The sequence below is a fragment of the Vidua chalybeata genome, chromosome 12, assembly GCF_026979565.1.
Source record: "Vidua chalybeata isolate OUT-0048 chromosome 12, bVidCha1 merged haplotype, whole genome shotgun sequence".
Classification (NCBI taxonomy): Eukaryota; Metazoa; Chordata; class Aves; order Passeriformes; family Viduidae; genus Vidua; species Vidua chalybeata.
Window position 1 is genome coordinate 1,045,409 of NC_071541.1, and position 18,223 is coordinate 1,063,631.

Below are 18,223 nucleotides of genomic sequence, written 5' to 3' on the forward strand. Positions count from 1 at the left end.
AGGCAGGGAAGAGCCAGCTGAGGAGCAAAGGCTCAGGGACAAACCTCTAGGAAGCCTGGTTCCCCTGCCCTGGGCACAAAAGAGAGACTTTGGGAAGAATTCCTGCCTTGTCTTCTAGAAGTTTTAAGTTTTCACAATCAAAGTCAACTCTGCTCCTGAAATCAGGTGGGGTTTTTTTTTGTTGTTTTTTTTTTTTTTTTTTTTTTTTTTTTTTTTTTTTTTTTTTTTGGATTAAACAAAAATGATTTTCCAGCCCACTCTCTCTGGCAAAGCTTCCTTACTCGTGGATATTTTTTTCCCAGCCACGGCTCAGTCTTTGCAAACCCAGGCACTGGTATCCACCTTTGTTCTGCAGCTTTTCATCCTCCCTCTCCTCAGCCCCATTCCTCCCTTGCTCTTTCCACAGACTCGTTCCTTTTATTGTTCTCTAGCCCCAAACTCTCTCCTTTCCCCCTGCTCCTCCCCAGAGCAGCAGCCTCTGCACTTCAAGGGGGTTTTCTCCTCAAGCTTCCTAATGCCCATTAACAAAGTTGGTGTCCACTTCCTCAACATCTCCACTTGTCCCCGGTGCCCATCCTCCCCAGCAGCACAAACTGCAGCACAAACAGCCCTGCTCCCGTGCCTGCCACTGCCCTGCAGATGCAGAAATGCTGCCCAAACCAAATGGGAACAGCTGGACTGAAGGAAGAACAGCAAAGCAGCACCTTCCCTCTGCACCCTGCAGCAGCAGGAGCCTCCCTGGGGTGTCCTGGGGGACATCAGGAGCTGCAGGGCCTCTCCCTGCTTCGTGCCACCCAGGGCTCCACGCGTGACGTCCTGAGAGCACGCTGCCCTTGTCTGCTCAGCAGCAAGAACTGCCTGGGTTGTGAGCCCAGGGGGAGGAAATGCTGATGTGTGACTCCAGCTCAGAAGGATGAATGATTTCTTTATTAGAACTATGCTAGAATACATTAATATACTATTTAAAGGTGATAATAAAACTACAAACCTACTGTTCTAACTCCCATATCTAACCCCTCACAACTCGTGACCCTCTCTGAGAGCCCAGCCACAGGTGGGTTGGGTTGGATTGGATTGGATTGGATTGGATTGGGTTGGATTGGATTGGATTGGATTGGGTTGGGTTGGGTTGGGTTGGGTTGGTTGGGTTGGATTGGATTGGATTGGATTGGATTGGATTGGATTGGATTGGATTGGATTGGATTGGGTTGGATTGGATTGGGTTGGATTGGGTTGGATTGGGTTGGGTTGGATTGGGTTGGATTGGGTTGGATTGGATTGGGTTGGATTGGGTTGGATTGGGTTGGATTGGCCACCAGGCTCAAACAATCCTCACCAGAATCCAACCAAGCAATCACCCCAGGTAAACAATTCTCCAAGCACATTCCACATGGGGAAAACAAGGAGCAGGAATAGAAATTGTTTTCTCTTTCTTTCCTCTGTGCTCCTCTATGAAAAATCCTGACAGAGAGAAGAATGTGCCTGCCACGTGCCCATTTCAATTTCATCCTGTCCTTGAGATGCAATCTCCACGAGGTCAGTAAGTGCCATAAGAAGCAGATATTTACACTGAAGTGGCTGATGGTCTGAGGGAGCAGCAGCCCCTGCTCCAGTAGCACTCCCAGAGTAGCACTCTGGAGCACATTCCCATTTCTCAGAGAAGGGACGAGCTGCTCTCACACCCCACCCAACACAGCCACAGAGGCAATCACCCCACCAGGGCTGCCTGTTCTCCTCTCATCTCCTCCCAGCTCTGCTGGGCTGATTTCTCAGGAGGCTCTTGGGGCAGGAGGGATTACTGAGCTTCCACCAAGAGCTCCAGCACGGGCAGAGCCCCAGCAGGGCACACCCAGCCCTGGTGCCCATCAGCTCCCTGCCCTCCTGAGCCAGGCACAAGGGCCCTGGCAATCCTCACCAGCTACTTGCCTCCCCAGGATGGCAAAAGGTAACAAAATACATCTATCACTAGGCACCAATGGTCGGATTTGGTTTTAATTCAAGCTCTTTCACAATGTGCTTGTGTTTGGATGTTTCCAAAGGGCAGCTGAGACCTCACCCCTCCTCTTTTCTGAGCAGGGAACAGAGCCAGCCCCCCAGGACACCTGGGAAGGCTCAGGAGGAAGAGCCCTCGCTCAAGAGGTGGAGACTGCAGCCACAGTGTTTTGGTGATCCAAAAACACAGCCTGTGCCTCAGGGGCTGGCAGCACCTCAGCCAGGCTCAAGAGGAGCTTTAAAGTCCAGTCAGCACCCTAAGGACCTCACCCTCCCCTCTGCACTGCTCACAGGTTCCCACAAGAGCCACAGCAGCTCTGAGCACTCACAGGGACAGATTTTGCTTTCCTGCTCTCAGAAATTCCTCCAAGCTCTCAATGCAGCCCCAACCACTCCTGAGGATCAAGGCCAGGGCATCTTCTCCCAGCTCAGCTACAATTAACAGGAAATCTCATTAACCCTGCCAGACTGCAGCACACAACACGAGTCACTACAAACTCAGACAGCAATCTCTCCTGGCTGGTTTTATCTGAAATGCCAAAACGTTTGTTATTTGACAACAAGAGGGAGAACAATAGATTTCATAATGTTGCTGTTTAACATCACTGCACACTGAAAGGACACGTGCCTGAGTACTTGGGAAAAGTGGGAAGGAAAATGGAAAAGACTTGAAGTGCTTGGATATAAATGACTCGATTTTATGAGTGGTTTATCCATTTGTTTTTGCTGTATTTGATCCAGAAAACAGGCTCCCAAGAGAATGAATAAAGGCTACTCCCATCAAAGCTGAATGACTGAACACAGCCAAAGACAGAGGGACAACACTGAGCCCCCCAGGAGGGGTCTGCAGGGCCAGGAATTCCCTGGCAAACCTCCCCAAACCTCCACCTGTCCTCTGCACTCTGCACACCCTCCAAAGAGCCCAGACCCCACAGGTCTGCTTTGCTGAGGCTGCCCCTTCAAAGCCGAGCTCACAGCCAGGTGTGCCCTGCCCGAGGGGCTGCAGGGGGAGATGCTGAGCCCAGCCTGCTGCCCTGGGCAGCACCAACAGCTCAGCCCATCCTCCTGGAGCCCAGCCCATCCTCCTGGAGCTCATCTCATCTTCCCGGAGCTCAGCCCATCCTCCTGGAGCCCAGCCCATCCTCCTGGAGCTCATCTCATCTTCCCAGAGCTCAGCCCATCCTCCTGGAGCTCATCTCATCTTCCCAGAGCTCACCCCATCCTCACAGAGTTCACTCCATCCTCCCATGGCAGGCACACTCTCCTCTCTCTCAGGATTTTTTCATAGAGGAGCACAGAGAGAAAGAAAGAGAAAACAATTTCTATTTCTGCTCCTTGTTTTCCCATGTGGAATGTGTTTGGAGAATTGTTTACCTGGGGTGATTGCTTGGTTGGATTCTGGTGAGGATTGTTTGAGGCTGGTGGCCAATCCAACCCAATCCAATCCAACCCAACCCAATCCAATCCAACCCAACCCAACCCAATCCAATCCAATCCAATCCAATCCAACCCAATCCAATCCAATCCAACCCAATCCAATCCAATCCAACCCAATCCAACCCAATCCAATCCAATCCAACCCAACCCAATCCAATCCAATCCAATCCAATCCAACCCAATCCAATCCAATCCAACCCAACCCAATCCAATCCAATCCAACCCAACCCAACCCAACCCAACCCAACCCAATCCAATCCAATCCAACCCAATCCAATCCAATCCAACCCAATCCAATCCAACCCAATCCAATCCAATCCAACCCAACCCAACCCAACCCAACCCAATCCAATCCAATCCAACCCAATCCAATCCAATCCAACCCAATCCAACCCAATCCAATCCAATCCAACCCAACCCAATCCAATCCAATCCAATCCAATCCAACCCAATCCAATCCAATCCAACCCAACCCAATCCAATCCAATCCAACCCAACCCAACCCAACCCAATCCAATCCAATCCAATCCAATCCAATCCAACCCAACCCAATCCAATCCAACCCAATCCAATCCAATACAATCCAACCCAATCCAATCCAATCCAATCCAACCCAACCCAATCCAATCCAACCCAATCCAATCCAATCCAATCCAACCCAACCCAATCCAACCCAATCCAATCCAATCCAATCCAATCCAATCCAACCCAACCCACCTGTGGCTGGGCTCTCAGAGAGGGTCACAAGTTGTGAGTTAGATATGGGAGTTAGAACAGTAGGTTTGTAGTTTTAGTATCTCCTGTAAATAGTATATTAATGTATGATAGCATAGTTCTAATAAAGAAATCATTCAACTTCTGAGCTGCAGTCACACATCAGCATTTCCTCCCACCTGGCTCACCTGCATTCCCAACACCCTCCTGCTCATTTCTGCTGGGGGGGACCCTGTGCAGTGCCTGTCCTTGCCATGAGTGCCCCAAACCCCTTCAGCAGGGCTTTGAGAGGAGAACTGAGATTTTCATCAGCCTCAGAACGTAAGACCAAAAGGAACACATGAGGATTTTCTGCCTGGCACTAGGAATCAGAGCTGTGCAGCTCCCCCCTGGCTCTGATCTCCCTCCCACGTTATCCAGCACGGATTTGTGCTAATGGCATTCCCAACAGACAGCACAAAAATTAACTCCTATTACAAAACTGCAGCTTCAGGATGAGAGCAGGCAGCAGCACAGACCTACAGGAGCCTCCAAAAGTGCTCTGTGAGTCACGGGGGGATGACAGAGCAGCTCTGGGCTTCCACCAGTGTCAGCTTCTGTCAGCAAGGCTGAGTGAGGCACAGAACTCTGACACCACTGAGGGGGCCAGGGAGCCTCAGGACATGAGTCAGATCCCCAAAAACCCCAGCAAAAATTCAGATCTGAGAAGCACAACTCAGTGGAGAAAACAAAGAGCAAGGCTCTAGGAAGAGTTGTTGCATTTTCAGTTTTCGGTGGGGAAAAGGGTTTAAAAAGCCTTTGCTACAGATAACAAACCCAGAGAAAAGAACTTCTGTAATGAGTACTTAATTGCAGGCCATTAATCTGTAAAGAAACCAATGAATTGGGAGAGGATGATATTTGCTGCACAGGCTGTGATGTAGTGCAAAATAATGGCTCACCTGATCCTGGGGGAGTGACACAGAATCATGGAATGTCCTGAGCTGGAAGGGACCCAGAGGAGTAAAAACCCAACCCCTGGGCCTGCACAGACACCCCAAATCCCACCCTGGGCATCCCTGGCAGCTCCTACAGCCATGGGGCCGTGCCCATTCCCTGGACAGTGCCCAGCACCCTCTGGGGCAAGAACCTTTCCCAAATCCAGCCCAAATCTCCCTGGCACAGCTCCACTTGATAAACACAAGGACCAGGTGTCTCACACAGCTTGGTGCCTGCGTGGATACACAGGGGGTTTGTAGCAAACACAGAGCTAAAGGGAAAAACAAGATAAATTCAAGCTTCTCTTGAGAAATGCTGCTGGGGAAGCACTGCTGGGAAAATAACTCTGCTTATGAGGGCAGGAGGGGCTGAAAATCAGAGTGGTTTGGGTTGGAAGGGACCCTAAACCGTCTTGTTCCAGCTGCCATGGCAGGGAGCCGTGTGCAGGGTGGGGCTGGGGGCTGCAGCTTCTGTCTCTGAGCAAAGCCAGCTCCTGCAGGCACAGAGCTGTCCCCAGCTGTGCCAGGGCCAGCTGTGCCAGGGCCAGCTGTGGGACGTGGCACCGAGGAGTTCCAGCAGGGAGATCTGCCTGAGAGCAGGGGGGTGTCACAGGGGTCGTGCCTTCCATGCTAAAGGGGCCTGGAGGGCGCTCTGAGCTCTGCCCTGGAGGGTGCCAGTGGCTCTCAGCAAGCACAGCACTGCCACTCCAGCCTGCAGCAGCAGCCTCCCCAGCCACAGCCAGCCCTGCCCAGCCCCTGTGTGCACTCTCAGAGAGGGGTGCCAGCTTCCCCAGAGCCTTTCCCCAGCCCCTGTGCCCAGCTCTCAGAGAGGGGTGCCAGCTTCCCCAGAGCCCTGCCCAGCCCCTGAACCCTGTGTGCACTCACAGAGAGGGGTGCCAGCTTCCCCAGAGCCCTGCCCAGCCCCTGTGTGCACTCTCAGAGAGGGGTGCCAGCTTCCCCAGAGCCCTGCCCAGCCCCTGAACCCTGTGTGCACTCACAGAGAGGGGTGCCAGCTTCCCCAGAGCCCTGCCCAGCCCCTGTGCCCCTGTGTGCACTCACAGAAAGGGGTGCCAGCTTCCCCAGAGCCTTTCCCCAGCTCCTGTGCCCTGTGTGCACTCACAGAGAGGGGTGCCAGCTTCCCCAGAGCCCTGCCCAGCCCCTGTGCCCTGTGCCCAGCTCACAGAGAGGGGTGCCAGCTTCCCCAGAGCCCTGCCCAGCCCCTGTGCCCTGTGCCCAGCTCTCAGAGAGGGGTGCCAGCTTCCCCAGAGCCTTTCCCCAGCTCCTGTGCCCTGTGTGCACTCACAGAGAGGGGTGCCAGCTTCCCCAGAGCCCTGCCCAGCCCCTGTGCCCTGTGCCCAGCTCACAGAGAGGGGTGCCAGCTTCCCCAGAGCCTTTCCCCAGCCCCTGCCGAGGCTCAGCACATCCCCAGCTGAGCTCTGAGCACTCAGATTGTCCCTTCTGGCCACCCTGCCCTGAGCCAGCCCTGCCAGGGCCAGCCTGGGAGGGAGGAGGAGGATGGACGCACATCCTGCAGCTGCAGCCCAGGAGGGAGAGAGCAGCAAAACCCCACTCAGCTGTGAAAATGGGCCATTTGGGGAGAGCAGAACATTAATAAATGCACTCCAGATCTTTCATTTATCTGTTAGGAGGCATTCAAGTGGTCTTTTGCTAACGACTTCAGTATATATATTTCTTACAGATAGCAATTAACCTTCTGGTACAGATTAATCTTTTAAAAAAAATCAAAGATGAATTAATCTTTGAAATTCAAGTATTCAGTAGTTTCATTAATAATCTGAAATTGTCCTTTAGATTTCCCATAATTAGACCATTCCCCTAATTTATTAATCCCAAAGACTGCAGAGCATGTTTCAAATCTTCATCTCCTGCCACAATGACATATTCAAACTCGCTTGAAGTGCTCATAATAAAAGTCACTTTGTGAAGAATTATTAACTCAGAGGATCAAGCAAAGTCTTTATGTGCCGAAGCATATTTGAAAACTAAGCAGGGGAAGCGCTGTCTACTGATCCTCAGATTTCCTAAGATCCCAGCTGATCAGAAACAAGTTTGGATGAAACACTGCCTTTAGGATAATGAGCCAGGAGGCCAAAGCCAGGAAATGTGCTGGCACACCAGACCTTCCTTTCTGCCAAGGGAAGGTGACTGTGAGAGGCCCGACAGCTCTCTAGGAGCTGACAACCACTGCTCCCTGCTGGGAAATTCAGATTTGGGCTGAATTCCCTCCAGCCTGGCCTCTGGCAGATCTGCCTGGTCCATGGAGCCAGGCAGGGACTGTGCCCCCACCCCTGCCCAGCTCTGCTCCCCCAGTGCCAGGTCCAGCCCTTTCCTGACCCTTCCAGGGCTGGTGACTCCCAGTGCCCTGGGCAGCCCCTGCCAGGGCTGGCCACCACGTTCTCTAAGGAGTTTTCCCTGATCCCCACCCTGAGCCTCCCCTGGGGCACCCCGAGGTTTCCTCTGCTCCTGTCCTGCTCCCTGGGCACAGCCCGACCCCATCCAGCTCCATCCTCCTGCCAGGGAGGCTGGGGGGCAATGCACAGCTCCCCTCAGTGAACAGCAGGAGTTTGAGCTCCCTGAGGATGAGCTCACAGCCCAAATTCAGGGGACAAGGGGAAGGTCAGGAGCTGCATCTCCAGTCAGCACTGCCCCACTAAACCCCCCAACAACAGCATCTTCTGACACTTCCCAGGCTTTGAAACCTCCCGGGAGCTTGCTGACAGGTATTAAATCCCATCAGAGCTTCACCTGAGCTGAATCTGCGAGGCACAAGAAGCTGAGCAGAGCCCTAAGCAGCGCCGGGGATGGGATTATCCCATCCCGGGTCTGAGGAGGAGCTTTAGGCACCATCCCTGTCAGTGCCTTCATCCCCCAGGCGTGCCCTACATCCCGCTGCTCACAGAGCTGCCGGGAGCACGGCACTGCTGGGGCTTCAGCCTTTGCTTTTTCTGCAGGAGGCTGAGCTTCGTGTTGCCTGCATGGACAGCTCATGGAATAAATGTGATTCTGCACGAGGTCCAGAAAATGGGATCCTGTTCTGCAGCCAGAGCCTGTCCTTCACACTGGGAACACATTTCGGGTATGAGTTTGCAACAGTGGATATTTGCAAATAAAGTCAATTTTAAATTCCAATGAGCGCTGGCATTTGTCACTTCCTGCTGTATTAAATCCAAACCCATTTGCTTTAATACCACATAAATATGCATTTGTAGGAACAGAAGAATTTATGCAAATGTGGGTTCCGTCTGTGACACCAACGTAAGGAAACAATCCCAGCTCCCCCTCTCCAAGGCCCCTTCCTTTCAGCCCAGTAACTTTCCCTGCTTGTTCCCTGGAGATGCTGCCAGGAGGGACCCCTCAGTTTGGGACATTTGGGACCCAGCTGGGGCCTGTCCCTGTTGTAGATGTTGGTGAACCCAATGGGAAGAATGATGATGTCTAACTCCATTCTAGAAGGCTGAATGATTGCTTTATTATAATTATGTTATAATACATTAATATGCTATATAAAAGAGGATACTAAATATTGCATGCTACTTTCTCTAACTATCATATCTCATTCACTCACAACTCGTGACCCTGTTCTCCAGAGTTTAGACACAGGTGGGCTGGATTGGCCATCAGGCCCAAACAATCCACCATGATCCAACCAAGCACTCACTCTGGGTAAACAATTCTCCAAACACATTCCACAAGAGAAAAACAAGGAGCAGAAATAGAAATTGTTTTCTCTTTCATTTCTTTCTGTGCACCTCAATAAAAAATCCTGAGAGACAGAGAAATGTGCTTGCCACATGTCCCCGCAGGCAGAGCCAGTGCTGTGGGACCAGCCCCGGGCATGGGGACCCCTGAGCTGCTCCAGGGCAGCTCCTGCCCTGCCCTGGCACTGAGCTGGGCACTGTGCTGCTTTATTTAGGCAATGCCAGGCAGGTTCAGGGTGGGACACCTGAGAGTTCCGTTTGGGGAGCACAGCACAGCTTGCCTTGCCCCGTGCTGATGGGTTCTCTCAGCAGAGCCTCTGGAGGCAGCCCTTGCATTTATCACCAATAACCAATTCCATCACCTGCTGCTTTCTCCTTCCCAGCACAGGAATCAACTTCAAACACTCGAGTTTCCAAACCCTTCTGAACGTGGACTGCAAATCAGCTTGCCAAGGACTCACACCCAAGGTCTGGCACGGCTCATCCCACACCACTGGGCCTGGGGGCTCTGCATCCCACACCAGCAACCCCCGAGCCTTCGAGGGAAAGGCTCTGAACTGCCTCCACCGAAGTGGGCAGGGAAGTGCCAAAGCAAACAACCCAGATCAGGCTGGCACCGACGGTGACACCAGCCAGGCTGTAAGCAGCTCACAGCAGAATTCCAGCCTGTGGAGACACAAAAGCTCAGCCTTTCCAAATCTGGCTTCTCCCCATGCCAACACAAGGAAACCTCAGCCAGTGCAGCAGGAGGAGCTCGGTACAACTCCAGGATTTCTGTTTTCCCCAGAAACGACTGAAAACCCACTGGGGGTTCCCACTCTCTGAACCTCCACGGGCAATTCAGGAGTGACAGCATCCAGGAGCCATTGCAGAGCATTGCAAAGAACTGGAGCAACTTTGCAATCAAATATCAGCTCTAGGAAAATACGATCACAATTGGCACAACACGACATTCACGAGTCCCGCAGCGCTTTCTGGAGGGAGGACGGGCGTGGCCTACCTGCCTCTCTGGAAATTTGCATGAAGGACTCGACTCCTTTTTCTCCATAATTCCCTTCAGATGCCAAAGTGGATACATAATTCCATCCCAAAGCTTTCACAATGTCCACCATTGCTTGTGCTTGGAAGGAATCTGGAGGAACCACCCGTGAGAAGAAATCATAGCGCCTGTCATCGCTCAACTCTGGTGCAGTTGAGGCATAACTGATTTGTGGGATCTGTAGAAAAAAACAATTTCTGATAAATACACACATTCACATACTCATGGCACTTCTTGCAGCAGCAGCTCAAGCACCTGGCTTGAGCTGAGCTTAGGCTTTGCTGTGTGCAGCTGCAATTCTCCACCACGTTCCCCTACAAGGTGCGAGCCACAGGAGCAATCCCTTCACTGGCATCCAGTCCCCCAGATAAAGCTGTGCACCCGCTGAAGCCAGCTCTGTCTGTGCACAGCCATCACTCCTTGCTGTGAGGCCATCAAATCAGCACACAAACCCCTTGAACCTCTCCCTGCCCCTGTCTGTGTGCTGCCTTTGCCAGGCTTTGGGATCCTGGCAAAGGGAGCTTAACTCTGCACCTGCCAGCACTGCCTGAAAGCCTGGGACACCCTTCCTCAGCCTCAGGAGGATGAAGGCTCCAGGCTTAAGGAAAAGGGGTTTAGTTTTTATTCCTTCTGATGAAGAACAGTGTGAAGGTTGCTGAGCAGGGACACTGTGTCCCAGACACAGCCTGGGCACCACTCAGCTCTGTCCCAGCAAAGCAGCCACAGCTTCCCCTTGTCCCAGCAGAGTGTGGAGGAGCCTGACACTGCCCTTTCCAACAGAGAGCCCAGAGCAGTGCTGGGGCTGTTTTCCCCTGGCTACCAAAGGCCCCTGAGCAGTTCCTGAGCTCACAGGACATTATTCCCCAAGCCCATTATGCAATTGTTTGAGTAACAGTCTGGGACTGCTCCTGAAGTTAAGGAACCTGCCCTGACTCTCACTGGAGACACCAGGGAGGGGAGAGAAGAGGTTTGCAATGCACACAAGCACCATCTATTTAACACCTGAGCCCTGCAGCCTGAGCACAGGCACCTCCTGCACTCTCAGGTTTGGTCTCTGCATAGCACTCCACAAGCATTTATCATCCTACAAGTATTTATCAGCTCTCCTGCCTCCTCAGAAAAACAGACACTGGATTACCCCAGGATCAGCACTGCAAAGGGCTCAGCACCTTTGGCTCCATGGAGAGCAGGGGAGAGGAGAGCAGATTTCCCCAGAATTCACATTATGTCCACACAGGCACTTGCAGCCCCCACAGCACAGGACAAGCAGATACCAGAAGCAAAATCACTGCTGGAGAGCCAGAAGAGTGAACAGAGAAATGAACTTTGCATGGAAAAATTATTAACTACCCCAAGAGCTGCTATGCAACCTAAACAAAGCCAAACTGTCACAGAATCATCCATCTCCAGAGCTGGAAGGGACCCCCAAGGACCATCAGTGCAGCAATCCCACCCTGGGCCCGGCCTGGAGCTTCCTCCCAGGGTGCTGCCCCCTCACCCCTGATGCCTCAGGTTTAGCTTTTCTATTTTTCATATTCTGTGCTGCTTTAGTTCTGGGCTTCATATCAGGGGATGGTGAGCTCTGTGCACAGAGCAGGGAGACAAAACAATTCCTGCTCCAGCTGGGCACCAAGGACAAATGATCCAAAGCTCAGGCCCAGGAGCACAAACAGCGTGGGCTGGAGAGAGAAAAACAAGCAGGATGGGAGTGCCTGGGCTAAAGCTGGAATGGGACAATGAACTGCAAGGTGCAAATGGAGCAGAGCTGATCCCAGTGAGAGCCCCCGGGAGCGCTCGTGCATTTTGGGACCATTTTGGTTCATCTTGGCTGCAGCCCTGGCTGGGCTCTGGTGCTGCCCAAGGTGGATCCACGGAGGAGATCCTTGGAATGAATCCCTGCTTTATTCTGTGACTCTGCCCAGCCTCTGCTCCAGGGCAGCCCTCACACAGCATCACCCCAACTGGTGCAGGGCACAGGACCTGCTGGGCACCCTGGCCAGCAAAACCAGGGAAATTCGAGTTTGTCCCTGCCCCAGCTGCTGTCAGCAGGGCCTGGTGACCTCTGGGGGGACATGGACTGGTCACCCACTGTGACACAGACAGCAGCCAGCCCCACGCAGAGCAGCGCTGGCACAGCCCAGGGCTGCTTTCTGCAATTAGCATAAAAGTGAGGCTGAAATACCACTTCTGATCTGTGGCACCTCTTTGTACTCCAACTTGCCAACAACTGCTTTTTCAACTAAAAATCAAAAGGAGCACATTCTGCACTCTTACAGCAACCAAAGCTTCTACAGAATTTGCTGCATTGCTTATATTCCTGAGGAGACCTTTTGGATTTTAAATCTTTTTCCACTGTTCATAAAATATTAACTACTGCTGGCAGCTTCAATCACTTGGAGTATAAAAAGCAGGTATTAGATGTTTTACCAGTGTTTCTAGCAGGATATCTAAAAGCAACATAAAGTTATATATATGTGGCAAGTAGAACTTTCCTCCCGTTTTGTTTAAATTCAGGGAGGAGAGTCCTTCAGTGGGTGTGACAGGGACTGCAGCCACCAGAATTCCCTGCCCAGTGTGTCAGAGCTCCTTGCAGACACCTGCTAAAGGCACCTTCTGCTCCTGCCCAGCTGCCCGTGCACACCAGCAGCATCCCAGTGGCCAAACTGGGCACCCACTGCTAAAAATCAGCTCAAATCTAAGTGCTGCCCACCAGGGCACTCCACATGGGCACCTCCAGCTCCTGCCAGCACTGATGTGCACTTGAAAATAAAAATGGGTTGCTGCAGCTCATGGAGACCCAAGGGCAGGCTGGGCAGTGTCCCTGTTCTCTGCCCATGGTGTCACTGTGCAGGGCCAGGGGACACCCAGGGAGGTTTATATCAAACTGCTCTGCTGGGGGTTCTTCAGTTATCCAGAGAAATCTTTTCTGCCTCTTCACCGTTCTATTTTTCTCGCGTTTTGGTAAAGTCTTTTCTTTATCATCAATTCAAAGCTGGAGTTGAAAGAAGCAAGATTTCTCTTCCATCACATTTTGCCCATTTTCTGTTCTGACACATCAAAAGGCCCCAGAGAATCAGGGTGTGCTTTCCAAAAGGCTCCAGCACCTTGGCAGAAGGGCCGTGATGCACACAGCCCAAGGGACCCTGATCTCCTGGCCCTGCCTCCAGCAGCACAGCGAGAGCTGAGCTGGAGCTTTCTGAAGGACACTGAGGAGCTGGCAGGTGAGGGAGCATTTCACCTGCGTGGGAAGCAGCTTTTCCTCAAGCCCTGTGCTTGCAGGACCGTGCACACACCACGCTCAGGAGTTCCACATTTGCCTGGAACTCCATTTCCATGGTGTGCCTGGCTGATGCTCTGATTACAGCAAGGGGCAATGATTAATGCTGGGAACATTGTCTTAGTCAGTGATTAATTAATGTTAATTCATTTCTAACACTGACCATTATTCTTCATTTGTTTCATTTTCTCCTGCTAATGAAGAGCTGTCTCTGGGTCGCACTTGTCTTGCTCAAAAGCAGCTCGTGCTGGGGAGCAGCTGCAGCAGGAGCAGCACAAACACACCGGGAGCCACGAGCCTCCTCAGCCTCCCCTTCCAGCACCAGACATCCCCCAACAGCCAGCTGGGAGCAGCTCACTGCAGAGCAAAGCCCCACTGAAACTGCTCACTGTTCAAATTTTCCATTCCAGACTCAATCCCAAATCTTCCTTCTCTCCCTGCTCAACAGACCCTTTTTCCAGGAAAAGTGACAGAACGTTTGAGTCGCTCACCAAAGGCACGTGTCTGGTCCTGGAACAGACAAACCCCAGTGCCAGAGCACACAGCAGCCCTCCCTGGGGCTGCAGGACTGCCAAAGCCTGGCCTGCCAAAGCCTGGCTTACCAAAGCCTGGCCTGCCAAAGCCTGGCCTGCCAGCCCAGCCTGACCTCTGCCCCAGGGTCACCCCCAGCCAAGCACCTGCAAACACCCAAAACACAAACAGTTCTGCAGGGACTGAGCTCGGCCCCTCCTCAGGCACTTGTTAAAGAGGATGAGGATGGTGCACCTGAGCCAGTGACAGCAGCCAGGACACTTCAGAAAAGGCAATTTCCCTGAGGGCCTCGAGTAATTCAGATCATGCAGGAGGGCACCTCCTGAGACATTAATGAGCTCCTACCAGGGCAATATGAAGTTCACAGTTTGCTGCATTTTTGCTTTCAGTTTCCTGTGAAGGTTTTCTGATGTGGTTTCCTGGCAGTAGGGAAACCCCAGCCTGCTCTGGCAGAGCCCTGGAACTCCAGCACGTCTGGCAGGGCAGTGTCAGGCTACAAACACTGCAAATCCTCCCAGCTTCACCAAAATGAGCTGCCTGGAGCCTGCACCCCGCTGCAAAACTCCGGTGTGAGCTGATGGGTGGGCAACAGCCTGGGGTCTGTCCAGGGCTCGGGTTTTATTCCTGTAGAAACCCATCAGGTCAGGATTCCGACCTCAGTTAGCACAGCTCCTCTTTGTGCCCCATCCCCATCTCAAACTGCAGAACAAACAGCTGAGCTGCAGAGAACTGCTTCCCCTGTCTGGAGCTCAGGTTTCTGAACTTTCCCCCTGGCTGTTATCTCTGGGCAAAACCCCTCCAAGACTCTTCTCATTCTCACCTCGCCTTCTGAACAGGAAGCATTTCTGGCAGGCAGTTCTAGAACTCCAGATACCCTCGGGAAGCTGTCCCTGCCCTTGGCAGGGGGTTCAACACACCTTTAAGCTCCCTGGAACCCAAACCATGCTGTGATTCTGTGGAAATTTCACCCAGTACACGAAATGAGGTCAGAGCTTGTGAAGATAACAGGAACAGAAGCTCCTGCTGCTCTCCAGGGGCTGGAACTGGAGCTCAGCATTTCCTCAGGAGAGAACATCTCTGCCTCCTGCTCCCCTCCTGCCCAGCCCTGCCAGCCACCAACCCCTGCCCAGCGCTGGCAGGACCCTCCCAAGGTGTCCTGCAGCAGCACCTGCCCTCTCTCTGCCCTGAAAACAAACATTCCTGCAGGTTTTTCTGCAGGGCTCTGTAAGGAGCTGGGAATTGCACCCCCAGCAGCCTCGGGCCAGGATGAGAACAATCCCTGCCAAAGCACCTGGATGGTGATCCCTCCTCATCACTCATCCTCACCGTGCACTCCCAGGTGGTTTTTACAGCCAACAATCAAATGTTGCCAGCGAGAAAGTGAGGAAGAACAATTAAGAAAGTTTTTTTTTTTTTTTTTTCATGTAAATCCCTTTCAGGAGCAACAGCAAATATTTCTGAGCAAGGGAAGGAGCACCAAGAGAAGAAACCCAGAAATGATTAATTTTGGTTATATCTGCAGTGGCTCTTCCCACCAACCCTCCCAGCTGGGGAGCTCCATCTCCCACTCCCTGCCAGTGTAAGGATCAAGCAGCCATGGTGCTGCTCAGCAACACCTTTCAAAATTCCCAACTCCTCATTCCCATTATTGTTATGGATGGAGCCCATTACTGAAACAAACACTTCCAAAGCTGCTTTGGGTCTCTCAAACAACTGCCTTCCTAAGTGAGCACTGTTCCTGTTTAATTCATTTCAAACCTGGCAAGAGCCCATTTCCAGGCACGCAGATCAATCCTCATCCCCACCACAACTGTCATGAAAAGTCATGAAAAGACATCCTGAGTGATACTGGCAAGCTGGGAGCCTTCTCCATATCTACAGGGTCTTTCCTGCTTCCTCTCCTCGAGTGAGAAAGTACTCCTGAACAAAATAATTGTAGCAATTAAGGGACAATAATTACAGCAATTAGTACTGTCCACATGGCTCATGGGAGCACTTCATCAGCTCAGACAGCAGGAGGAAAGATCATAAACAGCCGGTAAAGTGAGATGTGCCCATAAATGTGAGATCTCCTGTATTTCATCTTGATGGCCTGTGCCTGGACCAAGGTCTGCTTGTGACAGTGATGAGCTTATGGCACAGATTGGTTTTTTATAGAAGAACAGGGGGTGATTTCTTGGCTTTTAAATGCTAAAAGAACCTTGGACTTGAAGAACCTGACTTGAAACCAGGAGACCCAAAATGGTAATGAAAATGAGTCACAGCACAAAAATAGACATCTTACCCCCTTCTTAAGCTGTAGCTAAAGCTGTCCTTGAATAAACAAGGACATCATCCCTGTCTCAACGTGTTCACATACTGGGGATTAGGACTGAGCCATTTATACTTTCCTAGGGATGAATTATTTACTAAAATGCTTTACTTTCCATCCCAAGGCCAGCCTGGATGGGGTTTGGAGCAGCCTGGGACAGTGGGAGGTGTCCCTGCCATGGCAGGGTGGCACTGGGTGGGCTTTAAGGTCCCTTCCAGCCCAACCCGTCCTGGGATTCTGTGATTCTTTGCCACTGGCAAACAGCATCCTTTAGAGTTCAGCTCCTTTGAGCTGGGCTCGTGAATCAATTTAAGACGTTCCTGGTACTCAAAAATAACTCTGTGAAAGCTGTGGAGCAGGCTGTGCCAGGCAGCAGAGCCCCCAGGGCACGGCTGGGACAGAAACAGAGCAGCTGGAGGGGACAGAGCAGGCTCCAAGCCCTCTGTCCATCTCAGGTGGGCTCAGAAATAGGCGAGGCAGGAACTGAGCTGCTCCCTCTCTCCCTGCCCTGCTCCAGCACACCCACAGCACCCCAAAAACTGGCTCCCCTGCGTGCAGGTGTGTTATAAATGAAAAATGATCCAGCCAAATTAAAAAAAAAAAATAAAAAGAATTTATTTTAGCAATAGAGATCTAACTTAGCCAGCCACAAGGAAAAGGGCAGCGCCGAGCCCGGGATCGGTGCTGGGTGCGAGACACAGAGATCAGCCTCAGCAGAGGTTTCACTCTGTGCTCCCACCCCACCAACCTGGTACAAGCGATTTTTATAGGGAAAATTTTGCCTGAAGCCAGGATTTCGGCATCCAGTCCTTTGTTTCATTCAGAGTCCCAGACGTTGATGAGATTTCCTTCTCGGCGGCGAGGCAGAACAATTCGAAGTCCGGAAGTCGTTGAAACCCTTGATGAAATTTTTGGGAACACGGTATTCACATGTCTCGGGGGATGTTCCTGATGTCCATCTCGGGTCGTTCACGCCATGATCAGCGCCTGGGTGTCTCCTTATCGCCTCAGATAAGGCCCATGTCCTGGCGAGCCACATCCCTTTGCTTGTGAATCGGGTTTCAACACACACCTGCTTTTGCCTGAGAAGGGGGGGGGGCTTCTAATGGCAAAGGGAACATCCTAACAACTATTTAATATTATATATTTCATGCAAAAAAGTGGCGTGAATTATACCAGTTACATTGAACAGGTGTGTCTGCCCGGCCAGCCCAGCCCTCGCTGGCTGAACTGCCGGCTGTGAAAAATGCACGTGTCACGATTGGCTTTTCGCAAATATTACAATCAATATTGTACGTGTGATGTTAGGAAGGCATGCTGTAGTAATTCTTTTAAGTGGTGTGTTAAATGTAGTTTTAGGTTATAACGCAATGTTAAAATAGAAACTCTGCTATGTAAGATGCTTTTTAACCAGCTCAAGAAAGGGATGAGATAACCAAGAAACTCTTAGCACAGAGATAACAGCGACAGGGCACACAAAGAATTACGGCCTCCTTATCAGAAAAGACAAACATCCTTCCACCTTCTCTCCATCTTTATGGAACCACCAGGATTAAGGGGAAGAAGTTGACAAAATCCAGAAAAATTCTTAATTTGCAAGGAATTTCTGCACCATGTATGAGATAGATGAATATGCAACAGGCTGTTGCTTTTAAGGGTTATTCCTTTGTTCACAAGGCGTGGTTTTGGCAGCTCAGTGCCCAAAAACATCCGGACATCCGGAATTCTTTGCTTTTTATTGTCTTGTAATTGTCCTAGCTCTAAATTTTTATTGCTCTAATTGTATTACTGTTTTTATAACCATTTTATTATTATTAAACTTTTAAAAATTCTAAGAACAAGTGATTGGTGTTTTTCACACCAACTGCTCCAGTAACCTGCCAGACCTTGGGACTCACTCTGCTTACAAGCACGCCTTGAAAAACACGTCCAGAAAGCAGTATTTGAATTCCTACTGCCATGGAAAAAGAGTTTTAGATACACACTTGCCTAATTTGTGTGCGCAAATTCCTCTTTGTGAATAAAGCTGTGTTTATGTAATCAGGAAGATCCTGAGCGAGCACTTCCCAGAAGTAAAATTAACTGGTATTTATATTACTCCCATTTTAATTTCTCTTGGTTTATCTGCACTGTGATTCAATAACATCGGGCAAAAAACCTAATTTATAATTGTTAATTGCTATTTCCAAGCCCTTGAGCTTCAGCCACCCTTCTTGGAGGGGAGGC

At 51.2% G+C, this 18,223-nt stretch overlaps 1 protein-coding gene across 2 annotated transcripts in view; it reads right to left on the bottom strand.

The window, feature by feature from the left end:
- Window positions 1–18,223, bottom strand: part of GRM7 (glutamate metabotropic receptor 7) — a 230,298-nt gene that overhangs the window by 134,465 nt on the left and 77,610 nt on the right. For both annotated transcript variants that reach the window (XM_053954017.1, XM_053954016.1), the window contains exon 2: window positions 9,840–10,056. In XM_053954017.1, coding sequence (XP_053809992.1) covers window positions 9,840–10,056 — 217 coding nt within the window. The remainder of the gene's footprint in view (window positions 1–9,839; window positions 10,057–18,223) is intronic.